At 31.1% G+C, this 20,718-nt stretch overlaps 1 protein-coding gene across 4 annotated transcripts in view; it reads right to left on the bottom strand.

Annotated features, from left to right (window-relative positions):
* The window catches only part of LOC142328183 (uncharacterized), a 165,101-nt gene that overhangs the window by 29,308 nt on the left and 115,075 nt on the right, over nucleotides 1–20,718 (bottom strand). For 3 of the 4 annotated variants that reach the window (XM_075371744.1, XM_075371746.1, XM_075371747.1), the window contains exons 15-17: nucleotides 10,512–10,760; nucleotides 8,558–8,707; nucleotides 207–1,109 (exon numbers count right to left, since the gene is read on the bottom strand). In XM_075371744.1, coding sequence (XP_075227859.1) covers nucleotides 207–1,109; nucleotides 8,558–8,707; nucleotides 10,512–10,760 — 1,302 coding nt within the window. The remainder of the gene's footprint in view (nucleotides 1–206; nucleotides 1,110–8,557; nucleotides 8,708–10,511; nucleotides 10,761–20,718) is intronic. The other variant, XM_075371748.1, reaches the window with a different exon arrangement.

Here is a 20,718-nt window from a genome sequence, read left to right as displayed (position 1 = left end):
TGCTTATTTCTTCTGTAAAAACAATTGTTTTCTTAAATAATAATAATAATATTAGATGAAAATTCCTTTCTTTCACATCAATAAAATTCATAAGAAAATGTAACTATTAAAAACACACACTGGAAATGACAAAATACATAAAAGAAAAGAGTTAATAATAATCAGGAAATCACAAATGAGCATTACAAATAAAGAAAAATACATACCTGTTCTTTACATGTTTCTGATGAATTTGATTTTCCACATAATCCTTTATCTTTATTTTTTTCAGCATCTGTAGGACTGTCACTATTTGTTTCATTTACATCACTCGACTGTGTATCTGTTTTATCATTGTGATTAGTAATCGGATTAAAATTTAAAGTCTTACTATCAAATAATGAAGATCTTTGCAACTGTTTTTCAGTTTTTTCTGGCTGATTTTTTGTTAATTTATTCTGCTTTTGATCATCAGATGAATTGTCATTACTGATGGTGGCAGATTCATTAGTTATTTTAATTTCTTCTTTAATATTAATTTTTGATAGCAGTTCATCAACTGTTTTATTTACATCGGCAGAAAGCTCTTGTTCTTTACCTTGTTTTGGTGATAAATCTTTTGAAGAAGAAACTTGCAATGTTGAAGACGATAATTTTTTAAGCGGAGCACCCCATAAATTTCTAGCCGGTTGAGTATTTGCTAAATTATTACTCATCGGCTGCTGGAATCCTTTTTGAGTAGACTGTAGTGGTGTCGGTAGATATGAAGAAGGCATGGAATTATAATTATTAAAAGACTGATTAAATGTTGGTAACAAAGGCTTAATATTTCTAATATTATTATTAAACATCGGTTGTAATGGTGGCTGTGATATGTTCATATAGAAAGGATTATTATTATTGTTGTTATAGGAAAACGGTTGTTGCATCTGAGTCTGCTGTTGAGGTAAAAACACTTGTTGTAACATATTATTTGGTGGTCCATACGGCAGTGATGTTATTTGTTGGTATGGACTATTAGCAGGATCAACAGGCATACAAGGACGTGTAAGGCGTGGTGATATACCACCCCATAAAAAACCAGTACCAGCAGTAGGATAATTGTTCCACGGTGACGTATTCAATGGTTGCTATAACAGAAACCATAAAATAAATATAAATGATATTTTAAAAATAGTCATTTTACAATTTCAATTACCGTAAATGATATAAAATTACTCAAATAAATTAATTAATACACAAATTAGAAATAATATTACAAATATGAGGGTGGTCCAAAAAGTAATGAGACTTGATTTCACAGGTAAATTTAAAGTGTGCTAAGTGGCAGTCCTGCAAGTACCCAAATGTGTTGTTTATGTCTTGTGTTGATCTAAAGTTGATTGTTGTAGTCATCGAGCGTCAATGAACATTCACGCAAAGTGTATCAGATAATTGTCTAACACGGTAAAAAATATTAATCAATGTAATGCGATTCAGTTTTGTGCTGAAAAAGGTCAGCTATCAAAATGTACAAGATGTTGAAAGAAGCATTCGATGAAGTGTGCAATGTGTCTTTGTTGGAATGCTGCATTTGTGGCCAGATGAGAAAATGTGGAAGACATGGCAAAAGCAGGCAGACGATTGTCATACCGGTACGGCAGTCGGGTGAGAATGCTAGATATCTCAAAAAGCAATGCACACAAAATTCTGAGCAAGTGGATGCTTGTGAAGAACATTGTGTGGTGTCGAGTTCCATGGCACTTAATGCCTGGCCAAATGGTTACCGTGCTTTTTAAATAATGTCGTAACCATTGAAGAGTCTTAGATGTTCCGTTACAACCCTCAGATAAAATAACAAAGCTTCTGATGGAAATAATTAACTTTTTCACCATCTCTGAAAAAAGTTAAATCTGTATAAAGGCCGGAAAAAGTCATGATAATCATCTTTTCAACATATTACCAGCAAAGAAGTAGGCATCTTATCATTGGTTTTTCATATTTTTAACTGATGTTATAATGCTGTGTTTATCGGTACATTTTTCAATGCTGGAGAAATCTAAAACCCACATTTTTCAAGAAGAACAGATGATTTCAGACATAATACTTTGGCTCAGTAACACTGTATCCCAACATAACCTAAAAAAAATCACATTTTTAATCATAACTTCAATACCAACACACCAATTTTTATTTTATTTGTACCAAATTACTTGTCATTCAAAGTGTCATCCAATGGGTGACACAAGCAATATTATCTCATTAAAAAAATAAGTTTTCAACCCTTGAAAAAAATTTAAGGGCAAAATTTTATGTTGGTAATTTTAAAAATAATTTTCACAGTTTTAATCTACAGATTATGATTATTTCAAACGGTTTAAGAAGTTATATCACGTAATTTTACTGTTATTATTGTTGAACTGGAATTAAAAAAAAGTACAACCCCAAATGATTTTTTGCACCTACCAAGCGAAGGAGTAGGCGGATTTTAATTTTCTTTTCACCAAAATTCTTTTTTTTTTCAGGTTGTCAAGTAATGTAATTAAATGCTACCACTGCCATTTAAGACTTTTGAGTTGGGGTAGGTGTAGTGGAGAGAGTGGGTTCCGCCCCTTTGAAAATAATTTAAAAAACTTCTTCCTGAGAATGGTAAACGTGCCTGCAAACAGAAATACAATGCGACTCTGATAGCTGTTGAAAATAACAGCGGTAACTTTTCAAGTGATCACCTGGTATGTATATAATATACTCTACATTAATAAGCTTTGTATGATAATGCACACTGGATTTTTATTTTTAATTTTTTTTTAAATTTTGAATAAATGAGTATTTTATAGGAAAATAACATAAACATAAAATAAAAAATAACAAAATCAACTTAAAATGCAAATTAATTAAAATATAATCTTTTTTTTAATTTTTACTTTTTAAATATGACACAAAGTTAAACGCAACTTTTAACAATATAACCCGTAATTTAAAACCAAAATTTGAAGATCAAGATAAATATAATTTTTTGTTTTATTTATTGAAAATATAAGTAGGATTCCAAAAATCATATGAAATAGTATGCTAATATATCAAACACAATGTCGAAAAAACTTTTATTTCGATAACTATAACAAAAGTTGAATCCAAAAATATAATGTAAAGTAACTCTTACAGAACGTGCGATATGTTTTATTTAATCTAAGTTTTCAAACAAATTTACCTGAATCATTGTTATACTATAATAATGAAATTTTAAGCTTACGACAATATAGTACATAAAATATTTAATCATCTATAAAGAGAATGTAATTTTTTGTTTAAAAATTTCTATATGTTATACCGAAAAATGTTTAACATGACTCGTATATAAACTTGCACTGAAATGAAGAAAAAAATATATACATAAAAGTTGAATTGAGAACCTCATTTCTTTGAAATCTATTCATAAATAAGAAAGTTAAATTAGTATGTTATTCAGATGACAACGAACAGTAAATTTGCTACTTCACAAGTAACAAAAAGGAACTGGTCCAGGATTTGCATGAAAGGATCAATGGAAACAATGAGAAAGTCTTGTAGTCATCATTAACACCTACCTTACACTTTCAAGTATAAACTGTGTATATATATTGTGAGCATAGGTTTTTGTGTCTATGACAGAAGCCCATTTGTATCATGGACCGTTTAATTATATTATAATATACCCATTCGTAGGAGCAAACTTCAGTTCATGTGGAATGATCCGCTATTTTTTATTCCACTCTATGTCTATGGTTTTTTATCTTCAGTAATCTGACTGGTTTGAAGCAACTCTACAAGATTCCCTATCTAGTGCCATTCATTTCATTTCGGTATACCTCCTACATCCCTAACAATTTGTTTTACATAATCCAACTGATGCCTACCTACACAATTTTTCCCATCTACCTGTTCCACCAATATCAAAGCGACTATTCCAGGATGCCTTAAGATGTGGCCTATAAGTCTGTCTCTTCCTTTAGCTATATTTTTCCAAGTGCTTCTTTCTTTATTCATTTGACGCAATACCTCTTCATTTTTCATTTTATCCACCCGTCTGTTTTTAACATTCTCGTATAGCACCGCATTTCAAAAGCTTCTAAAATCTTTTTTTCTCAGGTGCTTCGATTGTCCAAGTTTCACTTCTATAAAAAGCTACTCTCCAAACACATACTTTCAAAAACATTTTCTTGATGTTTAAATTAATTTTTGATGTAAGCAAATTATATTTCTGACTGAAAGCTCATTTCGCCTGTGCTATTTGGCATTTTATATTACTTCTGCTTAGTTCATCTTTAATAATTCTACTTCCCAAATAACAAAATTCTTGTACCTCCATAGTTTCTTCTTGTCTTATTTTTATATTCAGCGGTTCATCTACTTTATTTCTACTACATTTCATTACCTTCATATTGTTCTTGTTTATTTTCATGTGGTAGTTCTTGCATAGGACTTCATGCCATTGATTGTTTCTTCTAAATCTTCTTTACTCTCAGCTAGAATTACTATATCATCAGTAAATCTTTTATATCTTATATCATTTTTTCACCTTGCACTGTTACTCCGGATCTAAACTGTTCAACATCAATAACTGTTTGTTCTATGTAAAGATTAAGAAATCACGAGGATATGGAACATCCTCGTCTGACTCCCTTTTTTATTACTGTTTTTTTCTTATGCTCTTCGATTATTTCTGTTGCAGTTTAGTTCCTGTAAATGCTAGTAATTTTTCTTCTATCTCTATACTTGAACCCTAAATTTTTAAAAATGCTGAACATTTTATTCCAGTTTACATTATCAAATACTTTTCTAACTCTATAAATGTATGTTGGTTTGTTTTTCTTTAATCTTCCTTTACTATTAATCTGATCACTAAAATCGCTTCCTTTGTCCCTAAACTTTTCCTGACACCAAATTGGTCTTCTCCTCACACTTCTTCCACTCTCCTCGCAATTCCTCTGTACAGAATTCTAGTTACCATTTTTGATGCATGAGTAGTTAAGCTAATTGTTCTGTATTCTTCACATTCATCTGCCCCTGCTTTCTTTGGTATCATGACAATAACATTTTTTTTGAAGTCCAACAGAACTTTTCCTTTTTCGTAAATATTACACACCAGTTTGTATAATCTATCTATTGCTTCCTCACCTGCTTTGTTTGTGCAGTAATTCTGCAGGTATCCCATCTACCTCAGGAGTCTTTCTCACAATCAAATCCTTTAACACCCTATTAAATTCAGATCTCAGTATTGTATCTCCGAATAACTCTTCAATATATCCCACCCACCTATCAATCTTTTTTTTGTTTTATTATAAATCGGTGTACACCTTTATTTAACACATTATTAGATTTTAACTTATGTACTGCAAAATTCTCTTTAACTTTCCTGTATGCTCCGTCTACTTTACCAATGATCACTTCTTTTACAAATAATCCACTTTTCTTTTGCTAATTTGCACTTCCAGTTTACAGTATTTCTTAATTTTTGATAGGTCCTTTTAGCTTCTTCATCACTAGCATTCTTATACTTTCTACGTTCATCAATCAGCTGCAGTATATCCTCTGATAACCAAGGTTTTCTACTGATTCTCTTTGTTTCTGCCTAAGTTCACTTCTGCCGATTTAAGTACTTCCTTTTTAACATTCTCCCATTTTTCTTCTATATTTTCTACTTTATCTTTTTTACTCAGACCTCTTGCAATATCCTCATCAAAAATCTTCTTTAAATTCCACCTACTCATCTGACACCTTTTCTTTAAGTTTTTAAACCCCAATCTACTTAATTATCACTAAATTATTGTCGCTATCAATGTCTGCTCCTTGATATGCTTTGCATAGTTGATTTCTAAATCTTTGCTTAACCATTATATAATCTATCTGATACTTTGCAGTATCCCCCGGCTTTTTCTATGCATATATTCTTCTATTATAATTTTTAAACTGGGTGTTGGCAATTTACTAAATAATACTTGGTAAAACTCTATAAGTTGGTCCCCTCTTTCATTTCTTTTGCCCGGCCTATATTCACCCACAATATTTCCTTCCTTGCCTTTTCTGATGCTTCCATTCCAATCTCCAACTACAATTAAATTTTCATCCCCTTTCATGTGTTTAATAGCTTTGTCAATTTTTTCATATACACACTCTACTTCATCATCATCATGGGCACTTGTAGGCATAGATGTTAACAATCATTGTCAACTTAGGTTTTGATTTTATCCTGATTACAATGATGCTATCACAGATATTTTTGAAATACTCAACTCTCTTCATCTTCTTGCTCATTACGAAACCTACTCCTGCCTGCCCTTCATTTGACACTGAGTTAATTATTCTAAAACCACCTGACCATCGTTTTCCTCTTCCCACCGAAACTCACTAATTCCTACTACATCAACATTTAACCTACCCATTTCCCTCTTTTAAATTTTCTAACCAGCTAACCTTTTTCAGACTTCTAACATTCCACGCTCCAACCAGTAGAATGTTATTTTTTTAATTTTCTGGTGACCTCTTCCTTAGCAGTCCCCACCCAAAGATCCGAATACGGGACTAGTTTACCTCCAGAATATTTTATCAAGGAAAGCGCCTCTATCTTTCTTACATAAAAATGCACAGAGCTACATTTTCTTGAAAGAAAAAACAGCTGTAGTTTACCATTACTTTCAGCTGCGCAGTACTCAAAAGACTGAGTGATATTGATATATAAGTCTTCTTGACCTACATCCTTAACAGCTACTGAAAGAGCTGCTGCACTCTTTCGGGAATCATTCCTTAGTATGGCTCTCAAGATACTGCTCCGATATGGTTGCACTTTCAGTCCAGCTACTCTGTATCACTGAGCACTCAAGCCCCTCATCATCGGCAAGGTCTCATGATTCATTGAGGGAGATGTCTATGGTACATTTTTGAAAATATCAAATGAAAAGCATATGTCTAAATTCAGTTAATTGTAGTTGTTGTTGTTGCTGTGTAAAGTTGCTGTAATTATGAGATAATTATTATTTATATTCTTGTTTTCTTTTTATTTTTTTTTAATAAAAGTAACTTTTATTATTATATTAGAGTACTGAACATTATTCTTAAACTAAATTAGAGTAAATTTATCATCTAATCAATAAAAAAATGGTATATAATAATATAAGTCACAGAGTCAGGCTTAAAGATAGACTAAAATATTTATGTATAACTACGACAGACTGGAAATGATGGGTGTTGTAAGAAGTTGAGAGGAGACCATATGTCAGCGACATCTAAGACGACATCAATTGTCATTTTGATATTGAAAACTTTATAAAAGATCATGAAATATACATTGTTCTATACAATAAAAAGGAAACAATGTAAAATTTCATAAATACCAAGAAAGATGTTCAGCCAGGGGGTCACAAACAAAAGATGATAAAGAAAAATGTAAAATTGAACACAATCCTGGCTCAATCGACTAACTACACCTTACTTCAGTGTAGAATTAAATATATATTAAATTTTGGTAACCATCTACTATTATGTATCTACCTCTAAATCTTTTCAAATTGAAATACAAATTATTAATCTATAAAAACAGTTTTTGTGATTTAAATGTTCACAATTTAAAAGTACATTTTGAAAACCACAGCTTACCACATGAGGCCGGCACATGTTGTGCTGGCCTCCATGGCATGAGTGGTAGCGTCTTGGCCTTTCTCTGAAGATCCCAAGTTTGAATCCCAGTCAGGAGTGGCATTTTCACAAATGCTACAATCATTCATCTCATCCTCTGAAGCAATACCTAATGGTGGTCCTGGAGGTTAAACAAAAAAAAGAATAAAAGAAGAAGCTTACCACATATGAAAAAATAAGTCAGTTTATAGTGTTTTAAATCATGCTGTGACCACCTAGACAGGATTTTCTGTTATAAAGAGAGTTATAAAAAATTTTGAAGCAGGCGTGTACAGACTGGAGTTCTTACTTATATAAAGTTTACGTCCACAGCATACATAAGACTAGTTAATGGCTCCACTTGGATGTTCATGATCGATGAGGTAAAAATCGGCTAAAGAAAATATAATTGAGGATGAACAATTCAGGGAGAATGGATGTTTGAAGGAATTGAATGTACAAATAACATTTTTTTTTAAGTACCAATACCAAATCAAGACACCAAACTATACTTAACGTTAACATTACAAAGTAACAAAAACATACTCACATTTGTGCCACAATAGTGACTTGGTGTTAATGTAATTGCTTAAAATTAAAAGGTTGTCCATCTGACTTACTTTTTCAGTATATTTCAATACGAAAAGAATTGAAGGTGTTAAACAATTACCTTATTTTTACCAGTTTAATGAATAATTCCACAACATTTTTAAAAATAATATTTCTTAACAAATGGATTCAACATATAAACAAATAAATACGTTTTTACATCTTATCACTTTTCCATTCTTGGTTTTCATTTTTAAGATAAATTTAGATCATATAAGCCATGAACATAAGTCATTTAAAATATCTTAAAGATGGCAATGAATATAAAGATTTTCAAAGAAATTTGTGCCTTAAAGTAACCTTTCAAAATTGTTACAAAAAATAATATAATAAAATCCACCTGGTAAGAAGTAAGATGACTTTTTTGATTCGCTGATGTCTGAACATTATTATACGGTTGAAAAAGGTTAGACGGTGCACTTGTAAACTGTTCAGCAGGTTTTGGTGACAACATATCCATGAACATGTTAAAATCATTAAAAGCATGTTTCTAAAACAAAAAAAAAAGATTGCTTCACTAGAATGTATTAGTGTTGTTATTAATCATAAAAAGGTTGTAAGCAACCTTGTGTGTCACTCCTAAACATGGATTACCAATTTTCATGAATACCAAGCAACTGTAACAGTCTTACTACAGAGAGCAAGGAGTGTTTTCCATACCTTCTTAACCAAACCAAATATACAATTGCATCTGCATAGCCAATTTTTAGCTCTATAAGTGACACACACCTTCAACTGTTCTCCACAACGACTGACCCTTTAGTGAACACGATTGCTTTCAGAGAAAGCAATTCTGATTCGTGCCTCTTGCATTTCAAGTTTTTACAAGTGTCACAGCCATAATAGAGACAGGGATATACGGAACAAAACAACAGATTAAGATAACGCTTTCTATTGTGAAACATGTAGCATATCATATGTCAATGAAAATTTAAAACTATGTAACATATATATTTGAGCTTTAAATGACAATTAGTTTAAATTAGTTAAGAAGCAAATCATTTTTGACATCACCTTAAAAGCTAATACAAACAAAAACACCTATACGAATTGAGTAGTAGTGTGCGGTTAATTTTTAAATAATTAAATTTTTTCATTAAAAAACAAATAAAAATATGACATTTAAACAGAATCTTTATGAATAAAATAAAAACACTGTTGCAGAGATAGCTCTTTGTTTCTCATGAATGAAATTTAGAAAATGACTGAATTTTATTTTACTATTTCAGTTATCAAAATGAATAAACTGCCCAGATATCTTCATAGATATCTGAGACTTAACAGAAAATTATATTAATTCACATTATTTGAAAGTAGGTGAGCAATAAAATTTTTTGTAAAGTGAATTTTATTCTGTAACTGGTTTTAACACTTTTAGAAAGTATCTTTATATTTTAAAATAGACATTAAGAACCTCAATAGATTAGTGAACCTGAGATTTGTATTTTTTAATCAGATACCATAAACGTAGTTTGTTAATACATTATCAGCTTTGAAACTTTTCACAGACATAAAAGATCTTTTCAGTCCAATAATTCACAATTTTTATAAACACGTAACAATAGTTTAAGAAATAATATAAGGCTACACTTCCTGTGTGAACAGAGCAAAGTACACTACAGCAGACTCCTTACCTTAGCATTCATCACCAGTTGTTTTTTTAATCATGTGACAAATTTTCAAGGTCACAAGAGTAAATATCAGCATTTAATGTCTCTACTAAAGGCAGAAAATGATGAGAAGCAACCTCTTCTTGTCTCAGAACTCTGTTTGCACAAGGAGAATGCCTTAATTAAGTTAGTAAAGTTTATAAAGGATCTTATAATTTTCTTGTTGGTGGTGAATATGTGGTGGCATTGCATTTCTTACCATTTGTTCTCAGACATATGAGGGTGAACCCATGTTTCATCTTATCACAATGCAATCCAGAAAAGTCTAAATGCCATCTTGATTCTAATATACAAGGACTGCTCAGGCTATAGCAATTAAATTTTTCAAGTGATAACCTGACAGCACTTTCAATAATAGATTTATAACAATTTCCAATGTTATAAATTGCCTTGGCATTGATAAATGAAATACAAAAATAAATGTATTGCTTTGACCTTGGAAATGATAAATGAATTTTAAAACAACGATGGTCTAATAAATTCTACGTGGATCATATCAGATATGGCAGTCAATTACAAAAAAAAAATATTTATTTTGTATTTGTGCCTTTTATTTTCTACAGACCCTCATAAATAAATACACAGGAAAATTAAACAATACAAAATATAATAAAAGTAAATTACCTGAACCGGAACAGATGGTAAGGGAGCCGAATTAACAGGAGCTGCATTACCAGATAACATATTATGAAGTGTAACTGCTGGTATATTATTTACGCTACCATTATTAAAATTGCTGTTCAATGGCGTAAATCCAGGAGGTGGGCGTTTAACACTCAATAAATCAGCATTGGCACTACTTGAGTTATAAACTGATGATGATAATGACATATTTAAACTGGCTGATGTTTCATAAACACCTGTACTGGATTTCTAATTAAAAAATACATATAAAATAAATAACTTTTTAAATTCCACTAAATTAAATGTAATATATAATAAAAATTAAACAAGAATATAATACAGAAGTCCTAAACTAATAAATAAATGTTGTTTGAAATGCCATAAAATAACAGTAAGTTTCAAATATTCTTTCCTTTCTATTATTATTATTTCATTTTTTCAATTAAAATGCTTCATAAGCTGTAAGCCCATTTGCAATTCAGCAGTTATTCATGTCCAGTCCTAAGACAGTACCCCTGGACTTCTTTGTTCAGAAGGAGGTGATGTATCAGGGGCTAAGTAAGGCGGAAGCGAAGGTATTGCTTGTTCACAGGTAGCATGTGAGATGGGGTCAGTCAATGAATAGTAGATGAACCCACAGATTGATCTCAGACTTCCAGATTGCTGCACCACAAACATACCAAACCAGTGTAATTAACCCAGTTTCTGACCAGTCATGGTTACTTCAAAGCATACCTGTGCGTCCTGGCATCGACCCTCTACTGAGTGAGGCTACTGAAGAAGGAAGAACGTTGCAGAACACACTGTGTTCGAATACAAGTTCTTGCAACAAAGGGGAGCACATCTGAGAGAATTTGGTATGCTACCACCAGATAACAATATCAAGGGAGGGCTATGTTCCAGAACCAACAGGCATGGTGCATGGTGTCGAGGATGCTGGTTCAGTTATCTGAACAAAGATAGTGGAAGAGCAAGGATGAATTTCCCCTGATTTTCCCTATGGTTATGTTCATAATAAAAGTAGGTCTAATCCCAAAGAACAATAACAGGTAAAAAAGTCTTGAGTTAGTACTACTAATTGAATCTCAATAACTAATGTAGTGTTAACATAGACATTTAAATCAAATAAAATATAAAACAGTAAAACTACATCCGCAATAAACACAGGAATTAAAATTTTCAAGATATTAATTTTATAAAAAAATAAATAAATAAAAACAAAACCTTAAATTTTTAGTTTTAAAATCGATGTCTAATTAAAAACAATTATCAACATTCTAACCCTTATTTTGGCATAGACATAAGTCTAAATTTAAAAAATTTTAATTTTTTTAAAAATATGGACTGAAAAATATCATTGCCCACTTGAAAACAAAAGTAATTCACAAGAAACACAGAAAAATTATAAGAAAATACTATTACAAACGTAAATATACACATTACATTTTTTTTCAATTTTGGCCTTGATGTAATAAAAAATATTGCCCATTCTGCATGCTACTTTATTTTTCTGCCAAAATGTTGCACTAAGTAGACAATTTGAAGATAATGCAAAGTATTATTATGGATAGGTATATATATATATATATATATATATATATATATATATATATATATATATATATATATATATATATATATATTAGAACATCACCAGGTAACATGAAAAATCCAAGCGTTAATCTGGTGTACACCCCAGGGCAAATCACTACTTTATGACAATTCTCATACAGACAATTGCCACAGAAAAACTGTGTTTTTATTTTTTAAAAACCTGGAATTAAACAAAAAAAACACGCAAATTAAGTTACCTTCCTTATCGCCAAATTAATGAATGACACATCAGAAAAACTGAACTTCTATCTAGAGAACTACAATAAAATTCTAATAACTAAAATAATGCGCAAGACGCATCTTTCAGATTAAGGAAAATTATACAAATCAGTTGTTTTTTAATTTTAATTATGCAAAAAAGTAACATCCAAACATTTTTTAGAAAAAGTCAAGTATCATATAAGAATTTTACTAATTTCCATAATGTCCTGACTTAACACAGATTAATGTATATAATTGCCCATGGTTTTTTGATTTCCCTTCATTATAAGCAGAAGACATTGATCACACGATGCATTAGTATCTAATAAAATGATAATCTTTTTCATTATATTTTTGTGATCATGCACCTATTTTTTTAATTTAGGAATAAAACTGATCATAGATAATAACAAGGCCTTGTCTCATCGCCATTATAGCTGATAGCTTGTAATTATTTTTAAACTGTTTTTCTAATCAACTGTACTACTTTTATCACTACAACTGGCTCCCACTTAAAGTTAACCTCTATACCATAACGAGATTTCAAATTACCTGAAACTAACAAACAACTCTTTATAATTATCACTTATGTTAACAGCTCTAAAATTTTTTATTCTCATACAATAAACCCTGATAAAGAAACACCCTTTCCTCAAAGAGAATAAAAACTGATACACAAAGCTTCATTTATTTTTTCATTGTTGTAGCATTAAACAGCACGACTGACTGCTCCTGGAATTTGTAGAGAACTATTAAAAATTATTCTTTTCTTCACCCAATTAATGTTCCACCATTTAAATTGACTGCAACTGTATACAATAATGCACATTCTTTAATTCTTGTATTGGAGCCAGCACATGATTGTTAATGTGATTTTTTTTATATCAAAATACATATAACATACAGCAAATTTCAAATATGTACAAATACACTGAATGAGTAAAGCGTTAATATACAATATCAAATCTTTTTTAATATAATTACAACATTTTAAAATCAAAGAACAATCACAATTTGACATAGTTAAAGGTGATTATTGACACAAAGGATAGATCTTTCATTCGGGTTTCATGTTTTTGATGTAAACTAATACAACACCTTGTGCAAAAGCCTGTAAAAATCATTTAAATTGATAGCTTTCAAAGACATAATCATTAAGAACACACCTACATTTACACTACATTGAGTATAACGGGATTTACCTAGAAATCATAAAATTAGTAGACCTATTGAATGTGTATACAACAAAGTGAAATTACATGCTGTGTTATAATATGAATTTTTATTACATTTTTCTGATTTCAGGTTATGAATATGAAAGCTTCAGATACGGTATCGCTCCGGTTTTGAACACAAGTAAGACTATCTACTGAAGTTGTTTTAGTACTAATTACACTTTTAAGCTGCAGTACGACCTTCACTGAACATTTGCTATTTTATATAGAAATTTCCAGATATCAGAAAATTTTAGAAAGGATCAGCAAAGCTTTTTTGAGAAAACCTGAACTTGTTGCAGCATACAGTTGAGATGGTCAATAAAAAATTATTGATTAATCATGTTCTATTCCTATCGCAGATAAATAAACCCCCTATAGTCCTAAAGAATTGTGCGTGAAATAAATGATCACTGCCTGGAGGATGTACAGAAATATTCCTCTGGGAAGCATTGTTTTTAGTTTTCACAATCTCTACGGTGCAGCAGATTATCCTTTTTTCTTATACTTGACCCTTTCTTTCCTGATGGTTTAACCAGATGCCTGTAGGGCCATACCAAGTTTGTGGGGGCCAGTTTGAATTACTTATTGCTGGTATTTAAGATGTACGGTAGAAGAGGTTCTCGCTATCAACTTGTTCAGGTACTTCGTTTCCAATCGATTAACCATAAGCCCTACCTAGGATTGAGGTGTTTATCAGGACAACTGATTTATTCATACGTACAAGTAAACCTTTTCATTTTATAAGTTCTAAACGGTACATAATTTATCTAATGGTTTACAAGGGCACTCAAAAAGTTATCTACGTACCTTAGAAAGATTGGTGGTGGAAAGACTGTCATTTTTATTTTTAAATATAGGTTTCTTGCACTTCCACACACTGCTCCATTTAGCCTGCACAGAGGTTACGCCAAAGTAAAAAAACTATCTTGCTCCTCAAAATACCCTGAAACAGCTGCTTTCAATTTATCATTGTCGTGAAAAAAATGTCTGCCCTGAAAGTTTTTCTTGGGGTTTCTGAACAGGAAAAAATCACTGGAGACCAGGTACAGACTGTAGTGAGAGTGAGGAATTTCTTGAAATCCACATCCCTCAAAATTTGCTTTGCAATGTGTGATGAGTAGATTGGAGCATTGCCATGCAAAAGCAAGACACCTTTGGTTAGTTTCCCTTATTAATAGCTCTAACTTCTGAAGATATTCAACATAGACATTACGAGTGATAGTCTGCTTGTGCTCCATGTATTCAATCAACAAAATTCCCTCAAAGTCCGAAAAAAATTATGGCCATGATCTTCCAAGCCGATGGCTGGGTCTTGAATTTTTTAGTGTTGGAGACCCTTGTGTTTCCACTGCATGGACTCTTTCGGTCTCAGGATCCCAGTAATGAACCTGTTTCATCACCACTCACCAACCTGCTGAAAAAAATCCATAGGGTTCCTTTCACACAGCAGCAAATTCTCTGCAATCAACTACGTACGACATTACTTCTGATGTGATGTGAGGTTTCGTGGGACCCATTGGGAACTGACTTTTTGCATGTGAAAATGGTCATGAAGTATTGTTAAATGGTTCTTTCAGACGCCCCACATTCTGTAGCAAGTATTGCAATCCTAACATGCCTGTCTTCCATAACCAGTCTGTCCACTTTCCGGCAGATGTCGGGTGTGGTTGCTTCCACAGGCCTGCAGAGATCATCTTCGATGGATTCCCTGTCACACTTAAATTGTTTGGACCAAAATTCCAATTAGTATTGTGAAGGAATATTATCACCGTACACAGTTACCATCCTACTATGGATGTCCTTTGGACATTTCCCTTCTTTGGTGAGAAACTTTGACTTGATTTATCATCAATTTCTGGAAATCCATCGCCATAGCCGGGTTAATAACTTCAGAGGACTACTGAATCAACATAAGTAAAAGAAATTCAATCTCAATTAGGTCGTACCACATGCATATTATGAACTACTTATACTTAATCAAGCACATCTCAGTACGTAACTTGCAACACCCCTAGGTAGATAACTTTTTGAGTGCTCCGCACACTAATGAAAATCACTCATTTTAATTTTATTCAATAAAATAAAAACATACAAAAATCAATTATTAAATAATCAAATGCTATTAAAAGTATATTCTCCAAATAAATAGATTTATAAAGGTATTTTGCAACTACTATGTACCTAATTAGTAGTATTGTACATCTGTTTTGAAATATTTAGGAAACCGGTTTCCTTTATTTGAACGGTATATGTACTTAAGTATGTTATTTTTGCTTGGTCTATACATTTGTAAATCTCAAATTAATTGAATTTAATGAATTGAGGCTTTTGTAAACTGTAAAGGTAAAAATGTTCATCTTATGATCGATATGAATTAACCAACACTTGTGTCCAGTTTACATAATTTTTTTTTAGTTTTTAGAATTAAGTTATTTATTAAAAAAAAAATAAAATAAAATATATATTAATAATAATAAGATTAAGAGTTCTGTAGTAGAGTTCATTTTGTAGTGATTTAACAAATCGCATTGTACGTTCAATAAAATTAAATTAGTTAGGAAAAAAATAAAGCGCAAAACAGAATTGTTGATCATACATAATTCATTGTGAAAAGTTTAGTCAAAGTCAACATTTTTTTTACTAAATTAGCAATATCCTAAACATTGCTTTTAGGATCACCAGTCTCATCACTACTAACCAATGTCTTTTTCAAGTAGGCATCTCTCACTACATAATTTAACAAATGCTGTTATCAATCGTAAAAATAATTTCCTTCCTACCAATTTTCAAAAAATAAAATCTACTTTATTACTTTTTACAGTCCTTTGCAGAAAAAATTAATTTTATTATGAAAATTTATTGCCTAGTACTTAAAAATAAATGGTGCAAATCTAGACTGTGTTTTCAGTCAAGAAGTGGCAGAAACACTTTTTAATCCAACATTAATGAAAGCTGCCACTTCTACGCAAAAAATTTTATGAGATATCATACACATATACTTCCCCCCCACAATCTCAAGGAACCTTACAGAAATATCACAAAAATCATAAAATCCAAGGGTCATTAATAATTAAAGAGGCAATGACAAGAGTGGAAAAATTGTTTAAAAACTGAAACTGACATTCAAGTTGGCACACATGATAGAAACTGTTATTTAAAAGTATTTCCATTATAATACCTTTTTTTTATTTCAAAATGCTCGCTCTGCTTGAAACATGTACCATGGAAAAAGAAAAACAACGTGCTGTAATAAAAATCTTTATTTTTTGTAGGTGTAAAACTGACAAAAATTCACTAGCAGATATTATTACAACACTGTCGTAAAATATGTATTAATCGTAAATTTCTATAAGTGGATAAAACAGTTGAAGTCGAGCAGAACAAGTGTTACTGATTCTCATCATTGTGGAAGAACAATGAACTTCTGACTGACACTTTGCAAAATCACCTAACATTAATGATGTTATTCTTGTATGTATAAAAATCAGGGAAATTGCTGAAATTTGTAGTGCGAATATCAGTATGGTTTTTAATAAGAGATCTTTTTTGTTTTTTAATCACAAAATAACTTGTGGTGAAACCTGCATTCATTATTCTGAGGTAGAATCCAAGTATCAGAATATGGGGTGGAAACATCTGAGGTCAACCATTAGGAAAAAATTCAAAACCTACCTATCATCTGGTAAAATGATGTTAAATATTTTGGGACTATAAAGGCCCAATTTATGGTGATTATTTAGAAGAACAACACACAATCAGCAGAAAGTACTATTGTGACATGTTAGTATGAGGAGGAAATGTCCCAATTACCTCTCAAAAGAAAAAATTCTTCTGCATTATAACATCTGCGTTATATCACTCAACAGACACAGAAAGCTATTCAAAAGTTTGGTTGGAAGGCAACCAAACTGCAACCACCTCACAGCCCTGGTCTTATATTTTTTTTTAAATTCATCTTAACCTTAATGAGAAAATGGTGGACACACTCATTGTGGACAATGGTGTGCACATATCACGCTTGTTCATATTTTTAAGTGTCGTCGAGGTATTATGACTTTATGTGTATACATTTGCTTGTTTTTTCATTTTATCTTGATGCGATGATGACCTACAGCGGGTGATTTTCTGAAGATGGACAGTTCTAAAACAGGTTATGATAGAGAAGGTTCTCGTAAACAGATATAATTTACTAAATTAAATATTTTTTTTTTATTTGGTCCTCTCAAAACAGTTTTTACATGGCACTAAGTTTAGCAACGAGTCAAGAATGGCTCAGAGATTGGGATGAACAATTCTTTACTAACGGAATAAGAAAGCTCACAGAAAAATATGCTAAATGTAATTGATTATTATGTTGCATTTGTTTCAACGTTATTGATTAATAATTTTTTTAGTCATCTGTCTATTTAATTATTGAATAACCTTTGTACATTTGGTAGATACATTGTTATCACAAAGTAAAGTTAAAACAGGATCTAAATTTGTCCAGTCAATAATAATAAAAACATAACTATTCTTCTACATGGGTAAAATTAATAGTTAATAAAATATGTACAGAATATTATAAAAAAGACAAGCTCTACATGTGTATAAAATAAAAATTTTTCCAAACCAGTTACGTTATCACAGCAGTATAAATAAACAGTAAAAATCCAGTTGATTTTAAACAGAACACAATGGGTGACAATCAATTAATGACCACATTTACATTGAAAATTTTGTGGTAGTAATTTGTTTTTTCCTGTTTCTTTTTAGGTGAATAAGACCAACATTTGTGAAATTTAGTGGTGTAACATGGAAAGGTGGAGTACACAGCAGCGAACAGCAATAGTGGAATTTTATTTTGCTAGCAATTACTCAGTTATCACTGCTCAAAGAAGATTTCACGCTAGGTTTGGTGAGTGTGCATGTCCTTCTCAAAAATCAATTCTGCGATATGTTGAATCCATAGACACAGAAGCAGTGTAATTGATGCTAAAAATAGCGTAGGCATAGAGAAACCATTGAAAGAGTGGGAACTGCGATCACAAAAAGCCCAAAGAAATCCGCAAGAAGGTTGTCACAAGAAATTGGTGTCAATATTGCGCAACATACTGAGAAAAGATCTGAACTTGTTTCCTTATAAATTTCAGGAATTCCACAAGTTGAAACCAGCTGATTTTCAGAGTCACTTGGCACTATGCAACACTAAGATTGGATTTAACTTATTCTGATAACCAATCAGAATTTTGGAGAGAGGATCATAATGACTGATGAAGCACACTTCCATTCATCCGGTTACATGAATAAACAGAACGTGCGAATATGGACTGGACAAGACCCATGTGAGATTCATGAACGCCCTTTACATAGTGCAAAAGTTACTGTATGGTGCCCAATATCATGATCGTGGTTAATAGTCCATACTTTTTTTGAAAACGAAATGGTGTTACTGTAACTTAATGGCGATCGTTACAGACAAATGCTTAGAGAATTTTTTAACCTGAGTTACAGCGTCGGAACCCCAATTTTGGGGACATATTCTTTCAGTAAGACGGTGCAACAAGCCACACAAGTTTTGGTGACATTGAATGGCTTCCCCCCCATTCCCCAAACTTAACTGCTCCAGATTTTTTTTTTTATGAGGTTATTTAAAGTTTAAATTCTATGTCAATAAACCAAACAACTTAGAGGATCTGAAAGCAGCCATAAGAAATTAAATTCAGTTGACATCAAATGAAACATTTGCAAGAGTTGTGGATAAAGTGTCAGTGTATAGTCAGGAATGCATACAATTCAATACAGGATACCTAAAGTCTATAATTTTAAAAAAAATAAGCATTTGTTAAGTTCCTATATCTTCCTAAATCGTAATATTTACTACTTCAATTTTGTAGCTGAAAGTTTAACATGAATTAAATTACACTAAATTTAAACGTAGTCATTAATTAATTTTCACCTGTATATCAGCAACTCCATAGTTTAAACATCATAATATTATGGATTATCTACAAGATCCACACATGGAAACTTTACTCTAATCTTAATCATTGAAATTTCATGAAAATTAAACCACAGACTATTATTTTACACACAGCAAACATTTCTCTTTTATTACTCTATAAATAGATTTTCTAAACAGTTGTAAATGTATATATATATATATATATATATTATAAAGAAACATAGTCTAGCATACATTTTAGAAACATCTATACTTAATACACACCTAGAATACTAGAATATTGTTACTATGATAAAAAAAGTGCATTGAAACAAAAGTTATTTTATATGCTTTTTAAATTTAACTGTATGAGAGATGACAAGCTCAGATTGTATATCAGTTTCAAGTCTACATAACAAACAGGTGTGAAATGATAAAAACACTTCATGAGATAGCAATTTTTTCCTCATGTTAACACATTTTTTCCTTACTGAAGAGTACCACTATAAGAAACGATAATAGATAGAAAAGATTTTTTTGCTGCAGTAATGTATTTTGGAATAGTTCACCTCAAAGGTTTAAAAATACATAAATCTTAGATTTTGTCTATATTTTAAAAACAATTACAACTAAATGGATTTATTAATTTGTTATTAATCGGAATATCTTTACATCTATGCAAGACTGCTTTGTGACATATATATATAATATATATATATATATATATATATATAGAGTTTAACAAAACATTGTACCTGGCTTTTCACTTTCAGATTTTACAAATTAAAATGAACAAAAAATGTTTTATGATAAAAATGGTGATTTTCCCCTCTGTTCAGTTTTAGTGTTTTGCCAAAACTGATATGTACGTATTTATATCTATTTAACGTTTGTATTGTTTTGCTTATTGAAATTGGGAAAATTTATTATATTTATTTTTTTCCTACAATGATAGAAAAAATTCCTTCGCACACTGATTGTTAAGAACGGATCATGTTAGGTGGTGAGAATTGTATGTTATTATTAATTAGTAATTTATTCAATTATTTTTAAGTAAATTAAAAGGTTGTCATTTTGCAATGTATATAATGTTTCATGTTTAGTAGCTATTATTTTGTGTCAAAAGTATAAAAAACTCAAGCTTAATCAAATTAAGCAATTAATTTCATAGAGTGAGATGAAGTATGGCTGAAGATTATTTTTATTTTTTTTGCAATAAGTTTGTTGATCGGTTTTGGAAAAATAAGATGTA

This window comes from Lycorma delicatula, chromosome 7, assembly GCF_047948215.1.
Source record: "Lycorma delicatula isolate Av1 chromosome 7, ASM4794821v1, whole genome shotgun sequence".
Lineage (NCBI taxonomy): Eukaryota > Metazoa > Arthropoda > Insecta > Hemiptera > Fulgoridae > Lycorma > Lycorma delicatula.
Note: the sequence above shows the minus strand (reverse complement) of the source record. Positions and strands in the feature narration are given on the sequence as shown.